The following is a 19,634-nucleotide window of genomic DNA, read 5'->3' on the forward strand; positions in this document are numbered from 1 at the left end:
TTAGAAAGAAAAGAATTTAACTCACAGTTTCAAACAGCAGGGGCTCTTGTAAACCCTCGACCTTCTCCCCAGCTGTATCGCATCAAAGTGAATGGCAGTGATGACAGCATGAGTGAGATTAATGTTAGAGAGAATGGGGTCCCACAATCCCTTCTGAGGGTACACGCTCCCGTTGTCCTGAGGATCTCTTACATCCTCTGAAAGGTTCCATCAGCTTCCACAGAACTTCTTAAGTTTTTTTTTTTTTTTTTTTTTTTTTTTTTTAAAAACCAGGTAAGTGGGAATGATGGCAATGGCTACTCCTCAGGGCTGTCAGGAAAATAGGATCACATGCATAATGCCCTCCGCACAGCGTTTGAGAACACAGGAGCTCAGCGTAAGATACCTTCCCACCTGATCTCCTGGGGAGACACAGCCCTGCAGGTGGCACAGTGACCTTGCTTGCCACCAGCCCACAAGATATTAAAAGACGAACATGGCTTTCCTTAATTAGCTCAAATTATAGGCCAGGATTTAGAAGTGGAAATAGTTGGGGGGCAAGTTTTCAAAGCCTTTCTGCAGGATACTGTATTTTTCAGTCAATCCTGACTTCCTGGCCTCCAGATGCTGGGGGATCAGCTGGTCTGGCAGACCAGTGCTGTAGTTATGATTGAAAAAAAAAGGGTATGTGAATTACAATTGTCTGCAGCCCACAGGCGGGAACTTCAAGGTGCCTCTTACAGGATGCGTAAACCTACTTAATACATGGAAAATTTTATTCATACCACGGATGTGGGTTGTCAGAGGTGGGCATATCTTCCCCCCACCCCACCCCACCCCACCCCAGCTTTGTACTAAAAACTATACATGACAAAGAAATAATACACTCAGAGAGCACAGGTAACCTGTGTGGTTTATTGCATTTCCTTCTTGCTGGGTACAAGCAGCTCTTACAGGGTTTGGGGACTGGTGTGCACTGGGGCTAGGTCCTGAGGTGGCCTTCATTGGAGGGCAGTGATATGCACATGGGCTGGATGCCAACCCCAGGGCGGATCCAACGCTGATGAAGATGCTTCCACTCAGACGTGAGGTAGGTGTTGGATGGTCACAGTTTCTCAAGAGCCCCTGCCCGATGCTGGGCTCCAGCCCAGAGGCAGCAGTGTGCAGGGCAGGATGGGACCCCAGAGTGTTGCAGTGGTGAAGGCCGCAAATGACTCAGCAGCAGCAGTGGGGCTGTAGGGCCCCTCTGATCCCAGAGGCCAGGGCTTGCGGCGTGGGGCTCTCTGCAGTGCAGCTCACAAGCAGGCCCTCGGCGGCCAGAGCGCGAGCTGTGGTGGGGCCAATAGCTGCCAGCTGCAAAGAGGGAAGAGACAAGAGGGCCCCGGTACCCCAGGTCACACCCCACACTCTTCTTGGTGCCCGGGGAGCCCGTTCAAGGGCATTTCCATTACAGACACCACAGGGTTGTAATTACTTATAGACTCGTAACAAACATAGTTCCTAAAACGTGGGAATGTAAATTTTTAAATTAAAACATGAGAATGGTAATGTCTTTAGAATGGATAATTATTTCAAAACGTTTAGTCAGGAGAAAAGGAAGGGAAGGATGCGACCCCTGTACCATGCTCTGGGCTAAGGACTTCACTTGAACCCTGTCATCTAGTCCTCTGCAGGGAAGACCACACACATCTACAAAGGCCACAGAAGGAGAATTATCCCCATGTTACAATGAGGAACAGACGCAGAGACTGCTCAGAAACTTGCACCAAGCACCAGGGAGGAAGCAATGCTGCCTTTCCAATTCTACAGAACTGGCACCAGGGTGTCTGCTAGGCCATGAGTGCTTTGACTTGACAAGAAAACTCTAGGATAAACAAAACCCTAACCTGAAAAAGACCAAAAGTTTATAGAATACTATACCTTAATTTGATCGATGCTGTCACCAGATAACTCTTGAATGTGCTTGAGACTGTACCTAAGACCAGAGGGACTGAAAAATGTGACACAGGCTGGGATGCCCTGTGGGGAAGAGAAAATGAGATCCACCCCTCACCTCAGACTGAGGGAAGACAGCACTTCCCAGCTCTATTAGCATGAACTCCCTCAGCCACAGGCAGCCCTGGGGGCTTTACAATAGGTTATGCTGGGACTCTCTGTCCTTACAGGACCCCCCAGAAGCAGGCAAGGCATTTAGAAGCCTGTCCTGGGAGAGCAAGGGGAGGTACCTTCTGAAGAGAAATGATGAAGGCATCAGCCAGCTCAACAAGAGCTGTCCACTCTCTCGCCTGAGGCCTCCCAAACTCAACCCAGATGCCACAGTAGGCTTTTCCAGTACAGACTCACCCTCTGCCCCACACGATGGAGAACAATGGTCACTATATACCCCGGGCTTAAATCTGGCTTAGATGCATCAATTATCTTCTTTAATCCTTATAAATTTACTAGCTAGGTCTAGTCCAGTGATGGCGAACATTTCAGAAATGAGTGCCCAAACCCACCATTTATCGCAAATCACCAACATGTGATTTAGAAAAAATAACTCACACCTTAATAACTCACACCTTTCTTACAAGAAAAACAACACACATGTCACAGGTTTGCCACCACTGGTATCCCCATTCCACAGACACAGAAACGGAGCCTCAGAAAAAGCCCCCTGCCTCAAAATCACCCAGCTGAGGACAGGGAAACCACATGGAGAATCAGCATCTGCAAACTCCTTACCCGGTGCTCACCCCCAGGGCCTGCCCGCCAAGGCTCTCCCTGGAAATACCACATACCTGCTTGGAGTAGTAGCTGTGTAGGTTCCCTTGGATTTCTGGATGTGGAATAGTCTGATAGACAGTTATACTTTCCATGGGAATCCCTGGGCATAATCAAAACCAGGGAAGGCTTTACTGCACTAGGAACACGACAGAACCTTTGCCATCTCAGCATACAGTTGATGGGGATGTCCCAGTACAACACAGCACTTGCGGAACAAGGAAACTAAAAGGCTGAACGGAGGGCAAGAGGCCCCGGACAGCTCTCGGCAGCCTACCAAGCACTGTGGTGTGGCCCCTACTGTGGGGGAGGGTGGAGTGGTAGAGGTCAAAGGCCAGAAATCACCACTGTACCCACAGATGCCTTCTGTTGCCATGTTTATGTGAGCTTGTCTACACAGGACGGCCCTTTGTTACTCCTTAAATCCCACACAAATGGGACTCATGACACTCGGAAACAAGGTCCAAAGGCAGCTCCCAGGAGGGGCTGTGCGTTAGGGATCTCAGCTGTGTCCCAGTTCTGCCTTGACATGGCCATGTGCACGCTCTCTGGGCCTCAGGGCACAGATCTGTAGGACTGCAGTCAACATGTTCAAGTCACCTTTGTCCTTGAGCATATTCGGCAGGACTTCTCTTTTGAGGGTTCCACAGGGAAACAGAAGAGGCAGTGCTGGTGACTCCCCTGAAAATAAATAACCAACCACATTGTGTGAAAGTTTTGAAAAAACTTCATTGCAGATGAAGGGCACTCTTCTGTGCCCTTCTGGGAGAGTGAGACCACCCAAGGCGCCAGGCCAGGCTCTGCTCCTCACCTCAGTCCTGGTATCTTTAAATGCACAAGAGAATGCTACCTCACTGACCTTGGAGGTTGCTATATGAAAACAATAGGGGGTAAGGTGGGTGAAGGTGCTTTAGAAAACTACCATCCACACAGACAAGCTCACATATCTCTTTCAATTCCCCATGACCTTAAAGTGGCTCCCTAGCCATAGTCACTACTTAGAATGTAGGCTTTGTGCTTCAAGTCAGAAAGGTAAAAACAGAGCCTGACGGTGGTAAAGGTTTTTCATTCTCCAGAGTAGGTTCTGGATGACCCAAGGCTCAGGCCAGGAGGCAGCAGGGAATCAGCAGCTAGGAGTGGCTCTGCAGCCACCTCCAAAAAAGACAGCTTCCTGTCTGCTGCTGTTTTAGGTCTGCAAGGAGCCGCTAAGCCAAATACCCAGAGGCTTACAGAGTCCAGAAAGATATCAACAGCCCAGCCTCTCACTGTGCCTTCTGACCCATCTCTGCTCTGTGAAGCCTTACAAGCATTCGCAGCCCTAAGCACTTTGCAGAGTAATTATGACAGCATGCAATTTGAGCACCAATTTGCAACAATACCATCAACAAAACTTATGGTTGTCAGATGTCAGAATTTTCTCTGAATGTGAAAACAAAGCATTTTAGTAAAAGCACCCCCTGATCCGTGCATCAGATGCAAGGAATTTTAATGGGTGTTGGTCATGCACAGACATTACGTATTTTCTATATCCTTAAGATCTCTCTGCACATATCTTTGGTCACTACATTCAGAAGGAGCAAACAAGTTCTGCCCATCTAGCACCATTGCCCTGAAGCAGCAGCTAAGCCACAGGAATTAATTATGAACTACTCTATTGGAAGTATGATAATAGCTACATACTGGAGGATGTCTTCTTTATTTAAACTGTGTTGTAAACATCAGTATTAACATAAAAGAACACAACAAATTGAGAAATTGTTAAGTATAGATAACAGATATCTGCTGAGTTCTTTTTCAGGTTGAGGAAATGCTCCATGCATTGCAGATGCCACTCCTAGAGACACATTTTCAAGGCCACATTTTAACCTGAGTTCAGGCTTGCTTCTCCTGTCTGTTCCAGGGCTGGGGGTGCACGATACTAAGGGTAAAGCTCTTTGTGGACAGCTGTTGGAATCTGGCAGTAAAACCAGGAGTCCAAGTGACCAGCAAGCCAAACCCCGAGGGCATGCAACAGGCCTTCAGAAGATTCAAGAACCTCTCTTTTGCTGTATCTCTTTTGAAGATCCAGTGGAGAACTAGCTGCCCATTCACATCCTCTGATTCCTAGATGAGTGGGAAGCTTAGGAGATGAGTCTCCCACGGTGCTCACAAGGCCGGGCTGCAGGGGTGCCTACGGGCAGGTGTTTGTCTCTTTCACTCCTCCATCTGCCTGGCTAAGGCCTGGCAGTGCAAGCACTCAGGGCTCACAGATTTTCCTTCCGCTCAGCTGACTTTATGGGAAAGTCACTACCCTCCTGGCAGAAGAGGAAAACCTGATTATGTCCTGATGGAATTCTTTGCTACTGAGGGGCAATCTACATATTGCTAAGAGCTAACTCCGTTCTAGAAGTCACGGAAATAACCCATTCTTTAGGGCTAAGCTTAATGCCTTTGGATTTATCTTCAACCTAAATAAGTCAATACAACAGTCAAAGCTGGCTGATTTTCCTTCTTTCTTTCTTTTTTTGGTACCGGGAATCGAACTCAGGACTTTGCACTTGCTAGGCAGGCGCTTGTGCCGCTGAGCTATATCCCCGGTTGACCGAGTTTCAATCCAGTGACCAATATTATGGTTGAATCTGACCCAAAAATGTGACTTCTGGAGCCCAAAGGGTTTGTTTTCCCTTCTTCTAATAAGAAGAGGGCCTGGTATTCTGGGCTGTCAGGGCCAAAGAGTAACAGTACTGAAAGTCCTAGAATACAATGCAGCTGAGGAGAGGGCTTGATGAACAATCCCTAGAGGTAAGGAAGATAAGGCGACTGGTTTTTAAAACATTATCTCACCAGGGGACATGTGTATGCCTGTAAAAGTAACAACACCCAGGTCCTTGCGAGAATCAGGTCATACAATCAGTGGGCACTTAGCTGCAGACAATTAGGACACCGAGACTGACTAATGACACGGACAAAGAGCCCAGCAAGTCCGCCAGGCTTAGGGACTGTGCAGATGCAGGAGCGCATTTCATAGGAACTGCAGTGCAGTCTGCCTGTGACTCTCTTTCTCTCTCTTTTTAAACCATATAATTGTCTTCTGTTGTTTTCTATTTAACTTGAAATTAATTTCCCGTTAGAAGAGAGATCCTGGGAGAAAAGAAGAATCCTATATAAGTTATCAAGTTAAATACGTTAACAGCTTTAAGCACTTACAGTGGTGCCTGTCTCATAGTAAATAATAGTTAAGTAAAATAAATAAGCAACAACTATGAATGGTTTGTTTACCTTAAGCACTGGAGGTAGATTTTAGCTTTTAAAATTAGGCTTCAAAGTTTACTGAAGGGGAAAACCATTAATGCCTTGGTAAAACCAATACGAAGATCCTCATTAGCAGTCAGTTTGAATCTTATTTGTATATTCTAACTGCAGATGGAAGATTTATTAGGGTTCACAGACAAGCTGGCTATAAATTAGAGGAAGGAACAAAGGCTTCGCAAAGAGTGCAGACCAGTATTCTCCAAGATAAGGGCAGAATATGTTAATATCTACCCTCCAAGCCTTGAGTCAGTTAATTGCAGCACACTGTGATAGCTCAAAAGTGACAGGGATCCCTCCTTCTGCCTTGTCTTACAAAGCAAAGAATGCAGTCTGACAGTTGTGGACCTTATAATGAAGAATGACTCAGTTCCCTCTGGTCTCTTTCCAGAACAGATGCGTCAACTGTTAGAGCTCACACTCTACCCTGGAAATAGATGAAAGCTAATTACTGCCCCATCCATAGAATCAACGATTATTTCTTGTAAACTCTGGCACTGAACCCCACTAGGAATGTTCTTATCTACTATTTACATTTATTCCTACATTTTAAAAGAAGGGCTTTGATACTATTTAATGCTGTGACCATTACTTCTTGGAGACAACATTAGAAATGAGAAGCCTGGGGGCTGGGGATTTAGCTCAGCAGCACAGCGCCTGCCTGGCAAGCGCAAGGTTGTGAGTTCGATTCCCGGTACCAGAAAAAAAAAAAAAAAAGAAAGAAAGAAATGAGAAGCCTGAAAGTGGGTCCTTCCCTATCCATCTGCATCCTGTGCCGCGTGCCTCTAGACGAACGACCACCTCAATGATAACCTGAGAAATGATCCCATGGGGCCGGCCGTGTGACAAGGAGCCTCCACCAGTGCTCTCTTTGACCTGGACTGCTGGAAAAGCTGCCCTTGGCTTCTCACAGCTGTGCCGGTACTGGTACAGAAGTGAAAAACTGCCACAACCAGGTTGACCTCAACAAAAATGGCCCTCAGCAATCTAGAGTCTGGAGCATTCAACAAGAACCAACAAGGCAGCCAGCAGAGGCCTTTTGCTTAAGGAGCTGTTCAACCGTCCAATCTCAAATGTTCATTCCGAAGCCAGGGGTGCTTTTCCACAAACTGGCATCAAGAGAACAGTCCTGCACAGCCCGACCGAGCACGGCTTCCCTAAGCTGGGTTGCTGCCTCCTGGTGCCGGGGTACAGAGAAGAAAGGAGGCCACTGATATTTGCTCTCAGCAAGCAATGAACATTCTTTCTTAGCCCCAATAAGTCTCTTCAATTGTATATTCTTAGCCTGAAAATGTCCCACAGTTCTGACTTCTACAACGATGACCTCTCTGTCAGTACAGCACAGTGAGGAAGAGTGGGACCAAAGCTCCCATCAGTGCAGACCAAGACATCTGTGTGAGGCCTGCATGCGCCAGGGAGGAGCCTGAGATCAGGAATTCCAGTGGGCTCTTCCCCTCACGCTCAAGCTGGTGTGAGCGGCATCTGGACGCATGGGCCATTCCCACCACTCTGTCCCTGAGGGTGCAGCAAGGCCTCGGGGACCACCAGGGGGACTCATCAGCACCAAGCACAGACCCAAGCCCACAGGGAAGATCAGCTCTGAGAAGACGCCTTCACTTCAGGGAGATTTCTTAGACTTCTGCACCTGACAAGAGAACTGAGCATATTTTGGACTAAGTAACTTTTAAAAGTACGAAGAACAAGGGAGATATGCGGAGCTTAACAATCAGCCAGTTCTGGACTTGGAACCTAGCCCAGCACTGGTAACCATTCCTTTGGACAAGGTACCCTCCTTTCCAAGCTCAGTGCCCTCAGTGAATGAGTCTGGTAATCAGCCCCAAGTCATAAGCTAAGCACATTAATACAGCAGGCACTGAGAGGCACTATGTAGGATGCCAGTGCGCACCCAGCCGTCTGGGGAATCTGCCAGTCCCGGAAAACATTTCAGAGTAACTGCAGTGCAACCTGCCTTTGACTCTTTCTCCTTTATTTGGCTTCATTTGGACCCCTGAGATAGTGTGGTATAATAGGAAACAAATATCTAGTCTTCACCCCTGGCTCTTGGCACACAGCTTCTAAAACTCTTGAAATGTGCGCACGGAAGATGGGAAGAGCATCTTTTGTTCTTCATAGCAAGCCCTTTCAACCTCACAGGAGTTTATGCTAAAGGGGTCGTTCTTGGTGGCCCTGACTTCAGAATGGATGCTGATAGACAGAGGACCCAACCATGTGATCAGAAGCCCCATCCCAGACCTCTGCGGAAGGGAGAGGGACTGGGGATTGAATTAATCACCATTTCTCAATGATTTAATCCTACCTTGAGGAACCTTCATAAAACCCCTAAGCCATGGGTTTAGAAAGCTTCTAAGCCAGTGAACATATCCACACACCAGGAGAATATCACCTCCCAACTTCAAAGGGACAGAAGCTCCTGTGCTCAGGACCTTTCTGGCCCTTGCCTTACATGCCTTCTCATCTGTATCCTTATATTCTTTATAATGGACAAGCAGAGGTAAGTGAAACATTCCCCTAAGTTCTATGAGCCATTCTAGCAAGTTACTGAACCTGAAGACAGGGCTGTGGAATCCCTGATTTATAGCCCACTTGGGGTAGAGTGTGGGTACCCTGTGCCTAAAGTGGGGGCCAGTCTTGTGGGATTCAGCTCTGAATTGTGGGTCTGTACAAAATCTGGGCCATTAGTGTCAGAACTGAATTAAATTGCAGCACACAGCTTCTAAAACCATTCCTGAATGACAGATGTGGGAAGAACGTCTTGCATTACTCGTAGCAAGCCCTTTGCAGCCTCACAAGAGTTTATGCTCATGAGGTGATTCCTGGCGGTCATAGTCACCTATACCCAGTTAGTATCTACAGAGTTGGAGAAGTGGTTGTTGATGTGAGGGAAACCCCATATATTTGGTGTCATAAGTGCTATTGTAGTAGTAGTGGAGTGGCACTAGCCCACTGTAGCTAAACTGTTCACACCCCTTCTTGACACTTAATCCACCTGACCTTCCCAAGCCCATCTAAACTGGGAGCTCCTAGCAGGCAGGAATGGAGTCAGAGCCCTTTCTAGCTCTCGATGCTATGCAAGGGGCCTGGCTCACAGATGCTCCTGGGTAAATGTCTGCAGAACTATGATGAACTGACTTGGTCCCCAGTGACATGGCAGGGAGTGTAAGGGTAAGAGGTGTAATCAGTGCATCAAGTGCCCAACAGGCCTGCCCAAGCCAATTCACATGAATTCATGGAACATGGGAAAATGCAGCACCAAACAGCTAAACCTTTCGTGGCTGGAACTAACTTCTTTGAAGGAGAGTGATCAGAAAAGGCCCATGCAGCTCTTCCAAGTGGGAGGCTCCACCTGTTTCAGAGGCAGACATACTGTAAGCCCCACCCTGGTGGGCCCATACCCTGCATCGGAGTGGATGGAGGTCCCTGGATGGCAGCTTCTTAGGGGCAGAAAGACACAGAGCAGTGCTCGGTAAAGTTTGCTAAAGGTGCTGGCCAGAGTGATGGCCTTGCCATGCTCAGTTAAATTCCTCTGCCATCTTATAGCTTGTGACCTTGGAGAAGAGACAAGACCCTGGGTCCCTGAGAGACTCTAGAACAGCGCAGTCAAAAAGAACTTCCGGGGTGATGGGAACATTCTGCACTGTTCAACGGAGAACAGTTAGCCACAGTGTCAGCTAAGTTTGTGAAATGTGCCCAGTGTGACTGGAGAACTGAATGCTCAATTTGATTTAATTTCAGTTAATTAAACTGTAAATTTAAGCAGCCATAGTGATGAGTGGCTACCATCCTGGGTGGCACAGCCTGCTATGGAAATCATTCTGATTTTACTGGGTAGTGGTGAAGAGTAAGTGACATGAAGCAGGTGAGAAGTGTCCAAGTTCCTGGTGCACACTGAGCATCTAATAAGTGCTGATTCCCAGTGTTAACACAGGGCACGTAACAGGAAAGGTAAAATGCACATTTATTTACTTATTTATTTCTGTGGTGCTGGGGATGGAACCCCGGGATCAAACCCAAGGCCTCACATATGCTAGGCAAGTACTTCAGCACGGAGCTACACTCCCAGCCCTTAATCTATTTTTAAGAGAAAATTGGTTGTCACAAATATGTACACTTTTAATATTATTGTGTATCTGTTTAAAATTAATTTAATACAAATACACTTTAAAAAAGCAAACTGGAATAAAAAAAAAAGAGGACTCGGAATTTGAGAAAGGCCTGCCGGCCCTCCCCTGCTCTGACAACCCTACTCAAGGGGCAAAGAAAATGCTCCTCTTTGGGGACAACCTTAGCTGTTGGCTCTCCATGTGATCGCTCCTCCCAGCTCAGCAGACACCTAAGCAATTCTAGTAAGGAATCAGAAAGTTACTGTCCTGGGTCAAAGTCAAGTCCAGGCTTGCAAATTGTTTATGACCTCTCTCCTGCTACAACTGCAGAGTTTGCTCACTTTGACAGAGATCACTACCTAAAATATCTAGTCTTTAACAGTGAAGTTTGTAAGCTCCTGATCTGGGGAAAGCAAGGCCTTGATCTGCTCTTCAATGAGATAGGGTGAGAGGATTCTACTTGTCCTATGTAGCTATGTGATATGGCTAGGAGAGTTTATGTCTGCAGTAGGACTAGATACAGGGGAAGAAAGAAGACGGAAGATGCAACCTAGAGGTAGACCTTCCCTAACTGTACATACTCAGTCATCCATTTCTTTCATTCTAAAATCTTTGCTCCAGAAGTCTTTGCCCATGTATTCTTCAGAAGCCTAAAATCCCATAATAGCTTTAGGTTTAATTCCCCCATTCAAATGCAAACATCCCTAGAACCACAGCCAATCTAGATCCTAGTCCATGTGCTGCCGAAAAATGACCTTATTCTGAAAGTCTGCTCTTTATCTGGGAACAAGTTTTGCAGGGAGGGAATTCAGGAAAGGAAGAAGTTCCTCAGAGGAAGGAAAAGGTAAGATTAAGAAAGGAAGAGTACTCATCTCCACCAATTGCCTCTGCTATCTTTAGAAGCATTTCAGATGGCCTCTCTGCTGTCTCATCTCCAAACATTTTATTTTGTGTCATGTTCAAGTTGTCTCAAGTCCTCTGATGTAGAGGACAGAAGGAGGTAGACTAAATCTCAAAAAGGTACAGACATACACAAATACATATATATACAGATTAGGGTCCAGTCTGGCCCACCTGCTGCTCATCAATCAAGTTCACCACTGAGAATACACCAAGAAGTACTCTTGCCCTAGGCAGTGATATAAAAATCAACAAACACAAAAATGGACTTCATTTGGGTGATCTTTTTCTACTTACTGGAAGAAATATATTCTGCAAGTTTTTCTGCATTTCCACAGTTTTCTCCTTCAAAATCTAGGCCAATTTTTTTAACTGGAAAACAACAAAGAAGAGCATTTCTTTAAATGATTATTGTAAACATAAATTGTGGTATGTCATCTTCATTAGATAAAGAATCACCTAGCGGATTAGTAGTCCTAGCAGATTGGTATCTTGTATGTGTTTCGGTGGGTCATAGAGGCATGGCATTGGGCACTATATAAGGTCCCTTGTCCCTTCTCTTTGGCATCCTGCCACTGCTTTGCTTCCAAGAACTAGGCAGCTTCACTATGCCTGTCCTTCCACCATGAGCTTTCTTCCTCAGAGCCTGAAAACCATGTACTGAATCTCCACAAAACATGAGCTAAATTAAGACTTTCCTCCTTTACGTTGTGGTTCTCAGGTATTTTGTCCCAGCAACAGGAAAGCTAATAAATACAGAAAATTGGTACCAGTATTGGGGTCATTACTGGGACTATAACTGATCATGTAGTTTAGAAGCCTTTGTAACTGGTTGGCTGAAGGAGTTTGGAAAGGTTGGGAGATGTGGACTAGTGAAGCCTTAGAATGTAGTAAGCAGAGCCTGTTGAGTGATTCTGGTCAGAATTTAGAAGACCCGCACGTTGATAGGAATGCAGACAATAAAAGCCAGGCTCAGTAGATCTCAGTTGGGAACAAGTATTTCATTGGCATTTGGAGTGCAGGCCAAGTGTTTTATACTTTCACAGAAAATCTGACTACATTTGCACATGTCCTGTGTGAGACTTTGTAGGAGCCTGAGATTAAGGGGAGAGGACTAATTACCATGGCAGAGGAAATTTCAAGACAGCCCAGTATTCATGTTGTGGCACTGATACTGTTGGCTGCTTTTATCCAAATTTATAATGAGATTAGGGATGCAAAAGGCAGAGTGGAAAAATTTGAAAAAAATTTTGGTCCAGAAGGAACTATGTCTAAAATTGGAGCCAAAGGAGGCATGGCTGCTAAAGAGATTAACACTATTAAAAATAAAGAAGACACTTTATACAGGGATAAACAGATGAGTTCAGGGGCTCCCAGGAATCAGTAAGACATCAAAGACTCAAGGATGCAAAAGTGTGAACTTTTCATTTAAGAAGAGAGCCCCTGAGATACCTGCTTGAAAAGGGCTTCCGAGGGAACAGGTTCCCTGGGATTCATTTGCCTGTACACAGCCATCTAGGCACTCAGAGGCTACTGCAGCCCTAGCCAACCCTGCTGTCATCCAGATGATGCCGTTTTACTGGCAGGCAGAACTTAAGAGTTGTGGGAAGAATTAGGAAGGCTTCCACCAAGACTTTAGAAGAAGGTTTGGGAAGTCAGGCAAGGAGCCTAAAAAGGCAGTGCGTGAAGCTGAGGGAATGAAACGAGAGGTCTAGTGCAGAGCCCAGAAAGTTGGAGATGCTAGGAATGTGGAACATCTGCTGAGAAAAGCTTCAGGTCCAGAGTGGAGCCACCCCAGAAGAGAGGCTACACGGGGTACAACCAGTAAGGCCATAGGGGCAGGGCTACCTGTGTTCTCTCATACTCACATTTTACCACTGTGTATCTTTGGTGCCAGATATGGATTTATAGAACTTAATGTTTGTCTTTGTGTGTTTTTGTGTTGTTTTGGCCCAATTCTTTCTATCTCCTCATTCTTCTCTTTTGTAATAAGAATATTTAGTAGTTTAGGATTACATAACTTATTTTTAATTTTTACAAATGTTCACAGCTACGAGTTTGCCTTGAGTCTCAGAAAACACTTATGAACTTTTGAAAAATGCTGGAACTACTGAGACTTTGGAGAAGAAATTATTGCATTTTTGGTTGTACTCAGGATAGCTGTATTATGAATTATGCACTGCTATTGTCCTTATTTGGAGATTAAATATGGCTTAAGGAGGTGTTTTTGAGGTTGGGGATATAGCTCAGTGGCACAGTGCCTGCCTGGCAAGGGCAAGGTCCTGAGTTTGGTTCTAGGTACTGAAAAAAAAAAAAAAAAAGATGTTTTTGGTGGAAGTTGACAAGAAATGCTTACCAGATTAGTAAAGCATGCTCCTGGGTGGGTCACAGAGGTATGATCTCGGGTATTGTATGTGGCCCCTTGCACATTCCTCTCTGAGAGTGATCCCCTGCTCTGCCTCCCTGATGCCATGAACTAAGCAGCTTTGTTCCACCATGCCCTCCCACCATGAGGTGTCTGCTTTGGATCCTGCAGATCATATATTGAATCTCCTGAAACTGTGAGCTAAATTCTCTCCTTTAAATTGTAGATGTTGCGTACTGTGTTCCAGCAAAAGGAAAGCTAATACACTTACTGAAATAATTTTGCTTCTATGTTGCTTTTTAGTGTGTAAATACACATCTCATGTGCTTTACAAATCACAAAGAAAATTTTCCACTTTAAGCCACAGCAGAAAGATCATAAGCATCCATTTGGACATGAAGGTGCTACAGCCCCTGTCCTGTCAAGATGTGAGGCTTCAGGTCAGGCCTTTGCTAACTTCTCTGAATCCCACTTAGTTCATCTAAAAGAGGAAAATGCCAACCCTAAAACTACTTAAGGATTATGTAAGATAATAAAAGCAAACTGCTGGCTACCTGAAATAAGCTCAATAAAGGCTCTTATTTTATCAGTCAGGAAAAATGCACATTTGAGAGCTATTCATTTTTTTTTTTTTTGAGATAGGGTTTTGCTATGCAGTTCAGGCTGGCCTTGAACTCACTATGTAGCCCAGGTTAACCTCAAGATCACAGTAATCTCTTGCCTCAGCCTCCTGAGTGCTAGGATTACAGGTGTGCACTACCACACCTGGCGAGGTCTATTAGTTTTTGCAGGAATATCATTAGGGATCTCCAATTTTGTTAGGGAGGAAAGGCCCTATCGAGAAAGGGGTTGTGGGCTTACACAGTCAGAAGGAAATGGCAGAAAAAGGAGGAAAGGTTTCATAGTAAGCTGCCAATGGAGACTCACAGTACATAAATGCAAGTCATTTAGGGTGTGGGGCTGTACTAGTCACTTTTATGAGGTTCTTAGTAAGAAACAGAGTGAGCAAGGCTCCCTGAATTTTTCCAGACAGTGACACATGGTCACTCTGCAGAGAATACTGAAGAAGGAAGGACCCAGGACAGCTTGGTTGGGATTGCTAGCTATGCCCAGGAATGCAGGACTTCTCTGAGAAAAGAAGTTCTGTGGGCATTCCATTAAGGCGCCACACAGCAGGCTGGCCAGTAACAAACCACAGCTTCCATGTGAACACCATCAGCTTTTAACTTATGATGATTAAAAGTATGTGGAGTCAAAGAGAAAAAGTCTCATGCAGGTATAAACTCTGCTCAGGAACAAAGCCCTCCTCATGCTATGGTGCTACCCCAGGCCAAGACCCTCCTCTGTTTGAGTCCATAAGGGCCAAGTGCACAGAGCCCCAAACCCAGGATCTGAACTGGGACAAGAGACCTGCTGTGTGGCTGGTACTTAATACAGCAGTCTCTCCTTACTGCAGTTGCCATTACCTGTGGTCAACTGTGAGCTAAGAATATGAAACATTCCAGAAATAAACAATTCATAAGTTTCAAATTGTACAGGATTCTGAGCAGTGTGATGAAATCTTATGCAGTTCAGCTCCATTCTGCCTAGAATGTCAAAAATCCCAGTCCTGTATATCCACACTGTGTAAGTCACTCGCCTGTACAGTCACTGTCTCAGTTATCAGACTGAGTGTGGCACTGTAGTGCTTGTGGCCAAGGAACCCTTACTTAATTCAGTAACTCTCTTACAGCATAAGAGCAGTGATGCTGGCAATCTGAGCAAGCCAAAGAGAGGGCGTCATAAAGTGCTTCCTTTCACTGAAAATATAAGAATTCTGCATTTTAGGAAAAAATAAAATCTTTTGCTGATATTGCTCAGATCTACACTATAATAAGATACTTTTAGAGAGAAAGATCACATCCATATAACTTTTATTACAGTTCAGTGGTATAACTGTTGTTTTTTATTATTGATATTAATCCCTTATGGTGCTTAGTTTATACATTAAACTTTAGCATTACATTAAACTTCAGGTATCTAGGTATAGGAAAAACAACTAAATAAGGTCAGTACCATCTGTGCTTTCAGTTATTTGGGGGTGGTGGTGGACAGTATCCCCACTGGTAAAGGGGGACTACTGTATTGACACTATATTCATTTCTCCTAAGTAAAGAGACATTGGGAACTATGCCTCAAATATTAACTTTTACATATAGCTTTGTTGTTTGAAAAGTAAGCACTTGCTCACTTGATCTTTACTACAGCTCTGGGAGCAAGACAATTACTCCTGTGCTTGAGAAGAGGAAGCTGAGGCTTTGAACAGTTAATGGATGACAGTTTGGTTGGTGAGGTCAGGAGCTGGGCTATCTGGCCTACCCCACAGTCCACAAAAGCTTTCATGAAGCATGTGTGGAATGTGTGTAGTCTCAGCCCCCGCCTGTGGCAAAGCTGGTTCTGCTCCAATTCAGTACAGGCACTTTAGTCAACAACTCAGGTGTGAGCAAGCCTATCTGGAGCGCCTCCCTCAGGCAGTAGCTAGCAGAGAGACTTCAGATTATCCACAACTGTGTTAAATAAACCAGGAAGACTACAGACAAAATGATGTAGAGCAGTTATATTTGAGAGGTGATGACACTGATCGCCACAGTGGATCAAACTCCTTGGATTCGTGTAAACCTGTGGAGTGAAATCTTTTGCTGGAGGCTGGCTATGCTGGAAAAGTGTCATTTGGTAAATCTGAAGGTAAAGTAAAATCCTTACTACAAAAGCTGATCAGTTAGAATCAAGAAATGAGTTTGAAGACATTAACAAGGTTATGGATAAGATTTTTATAAATTTTTTCAGAGTTTATAGGATAGGAATGAAAAAAGAGAGCAAATGGAAAAGATAGCAATGAAAATATACAAAAAATACAGTTTGGGAATTATAAAACATCTGTATTCTTAGGTAGTGCGGGATGTGGCTTTGGAAAAATGCAGTCATGGGTTTTAATGCTATGACACTTTCTAAATCTGTGAATCTGGAATTGCATACTCCCCACTTAGCTCAGTTGCTTCATTTTAAATCAGAAAACCTTTATGACAATGAGAATCATGGCAGAGTGTCTACTATATTGTTAGAAGTTAAAAATAGTGTTGTTAGTTATACTAATAATTGTAGGTGACAATTTGTTCAGAAAATACAAATACTCAGAAAGTGCAAAATACTCAGGCTTTCTGAATTGTTAGTTGTTCAGCTATCTTCCAAGGAGTCCCTGGTCTGGGTTTGCCAAGCTAAGCAGCAGTGGTAACAAATGGCTGTACCTCACCTTTTGCAGGTAATGGAAGACTGGCTGAGTTGGAGGATATCAACCCACAAGCCAATCAACCCCGATTCTTCAAAGAAACAAAACTCATTAGAATAAGCACATATTATCCAGCCACACCCCATCTTCTCAGTGCAAAGCTGTGCAACATGTACTTTTCTCCATCTATCAGTAATCAATTATATGGGTAAATTGGAAGTCAAGTTGCAACATTTACGAATAAAAGATGATACCTTCTCTCACTGGTCTTCCACAATGAGATCCCCCTTGTTGTTAATTTGATCCTATTCTACTGTTTCTTCTCTTTACTTCAAATGTCCAATGCTCCTGACCACATCCACAGCCTCTGGGGAGCCAGGGCAGCTCTTCTGCTGCTGTTGACCCAAGGCTCGCAAGTGACATAAAGTGGCCTCCAGTGATCTGCAGGATTTATGCCCTTACATCAACTCTTCCATTAATGCAGAAAGACTTAACGAGCCAGGTATGGTGGTGTATGTGTATAATCCTGGCACTCAGGACCTTCAGCTGTAGCTCATCTTTATCGCTGTGAGTTCCAGGCCAGCTAGGGCATAGTGAGTTCAAGGTCAGCCTGAACTACAGGGCAAGAATCTGTCTCAAGGAAAAAAAAAAAGACTAGACTAAAACAAACAAATAAAAAGACAGTAGAAGTGATGTCACTTCCATGATTAGGTTTTAAAGACTGCCTGTTTTGGGCACTTTCCTAACTCCCTGGAATCTCCTTAGAACAGGGCAAGCCTGTGCGCTTTTGAGAGGCTCATGTAAGTGAACTGTAAAGCTCTTCCCTTGAGGCCTGCTGCAGCCATACAGTGCACTACGAGGTAAATAATCCTCAAGATGCCTGCAGCCCTGGCCATCAGCTTGACTGCAGCAGGGTGACAGATCTGAGCAAAGAGAACTAAATTAAGCCACACTCAGATTTCTCACCCACAGTAACGGTGAGATAATGAATGTTCATTGTTTCTAGCTACTAAGTTTTGGGGTAATTCATTACACAGCCCAAGATGACAAACAGAGCCCAGTCTCCTCCCAGTTTTTGGCACTCAGTTCCGTCCAGCTCCCCAGGTCCCTGCTCAGACTTTGGGTGAATGGAAAACTCAAGCAAAGCCTTGTATGTATGTCCACTCACGTCAGCTCCTTTGTATACCATGTCTGAAAAGATGAACTACAACTGAATGTCCAAAGTAGGGTAACTGATTTTCTCTTAAGAGAAACATGTTGGTTTCCTCCTGAGAGATTTTTTTAAAGTTGCAAAATCCCTGATTTCATCTCTCCTTTGACAACCAGTTTCTGGCATTTAGAAGACATCCCTCTTCACAGAGGAGTGACCATGGAACGGCCTGAGGCCGAGTGCCTACTCGAGCCCATGTTGTGGTGCTGCGCTTGACCATGGTCCACTCTTAGTGGCTCCAGATCTCGAGATAGAGCTGGCTCATATTTTCTCATTTGCCAAAACAGTGAGTACAAGATGAACAACGACGCTTCAAAGTCAAGCTGAAGGGTGTGTGGCAGCTCAAAATGTCTATCCGCTAACATGTGAAGTCTGAATGTGGAAGACAAAAATTCAGGCAGAAAAATTTATAACTACAACGTACACAAGATAGCTGGGCTTTTGGTATATAAGTAAGAAACTTCCTAAATTATTTTCTTTCCTTTCCTCATTCAGGAAAAAAGGGAAGAAATAGCAAAATAAAGTAAAAGCAAATTCTTTGCTTCGGGGGAGATGCAGAGAATAAAGGGGATTTCCTTGGCATGTAAGCACAGTCCCCCATCCTGCCTGACTTACTGAGCTTGTGGCAAGAATGGCCCAGTGCAAAAATGATGCTATCATCTTTAGCTGAAGTAGCAGCTCCCAAGCCACCTCTTCCCCAACCTCGTTTTGTTTTCTGAAAAATGTGCTTTTAATTCTTAAACTACTTGCTCTCATGGTGCACTTTCCCCTGATATTTTTAACTTCAACAAAATGGAACTGTTTTGAAACAAAGCTATAGGTTAACTTATTCAAAACTGTTAAGCTTTATTTTAAGTGTTTAAAATATTATAATGTTGACTTTTAACATTTCCAGTTTATCTTTTATGCTTTAAAAGGTGTAAGTTCAAGACTATTTGGAAAGACTCAGAGAAAAGTAAGAAAACTTGAAAAACTAGAAAATTAGAATACCAACTACCTGGAGAGTCAGGCTTTTCTTTTTAATTGAAGTAAAAACACATAACATAAAATTTGCCATTTTAGCCATTTACAGAGTATAACTCAGTGGCATTAAGTACTACATTTACAGTGGGATTTGTAGGGTAAAGATACAAAATTTAAATAAAGCTTCTGGTACCAGGAACTGAACTCATGACTTCAGGCTTGCCAGGCAAGCACTTATGCCACTGAGCTATATCCCCAGCCCTAAACAAAACTTCTGAATAGCTACTTGTTGAGTATTTCTTAAAAGATGTGAACTATGGTTAACACTACTTAGCCATATTTGAATATATTTTTACTTATCAGTAGCATTATATATTTAGTTACTTTCTGAAATTTTTCTAAGTAAAAAAATAATACTTTAAAACTGAATTAAAGTATTTTAAAAGAACAAAGAAGGATGAGTTATCTTTTGGTGCATAATTTTTACCTTGACTCCTTACCTAGAGAAGCAGTAGCCTTTCCGACCACGTACACTGACTTAGTGCTCCATTTGTCTTTCAGAGACTTTTCCCAGTCTGTAGAACATGGAATTATATGTGAGGTGTAAATACTTAAGTGTCCATTTAGACTGTTACCAATGGTTGCTTGTTCATCCTGAGCAACATATTAATAACAAACTGCTAAGATGGCATCTCAGCTGGCTATCGCAGCACGTCTAATTCCAGCACTGTGCTGAGCCATGGGGATCACAAGTTTGAGGGGAGCCTGGACCGCTTAGCA

The 19,634-nt window shown here is 44.2% G+C and overlaps 1 protein-coding gene across 6 annotated transcripts in view; it reads right to left on the reverse strand.

Annotated features, from left to right (window-relative positions):
* Window positions 1-873: 873 nt before the first annotated feature.
* Uros (uroporphyrinogen III synthase) overlaps window positions 874-19,634 on the reverse strand; it is a 34,179-nt gene continuing 15,418 nt past the window's right edge. For 4 of the 6 annotated variants that reach the window (XM_005402002.2, XM_005402001.2, XM_005402000.2 and 1 more), the window contains 6 exons: window positions 19,355-19,429; window positions 11,349-11,423; window positions 3,343-3,423; window positions 2,760-2,845; window positions 1,900-1,998; window positions 1,099-1,332 (listed from right to left, as the gene is read on the reverse strand). In XM_005402002.2, the coding sequence (XP_005402059.1) occupies window positions 1,195-1,332; window positions 1,900-1,998; window positions 2,760-2,845; window positions 3,343-3,423; window positions 11,349-11,423; window positions 19,355-19,429 (554 nt within the window). In that variant the 3' untranslated portion in view covers window positions 1,099-1,194. Of the gene's footprint in view, window positions 1,333-1,899; window positions 1,999-2,759; window positions 2,846-3,342; window positions 3,424-11,348; window positions 11,424-19,354; window positions 19,430-19,634 lie in introns of all 6 variants that reach the window. The other 2 variants (XM_013503052.1, XM_013503053.1) reach the window with 2 other exon arrangements.

Source organism: Chinchilla lanigera, unplaced genomic scaffold (genome assembly GCF_000276665.1).
Source record: "Chinchilla lanigera isolate Chin_1 unplaced genomic scaffold, ChiLan1.0 scaffold00076, whole genome shotgun sequence".
Taxonomy (NCBI): domain Eukaryota; kingdom Metazoa; phylum Chordata; class Mammalia; order Rodentia; family Chinchillidae; genus Chinchilla; species Chinchilla lanigera.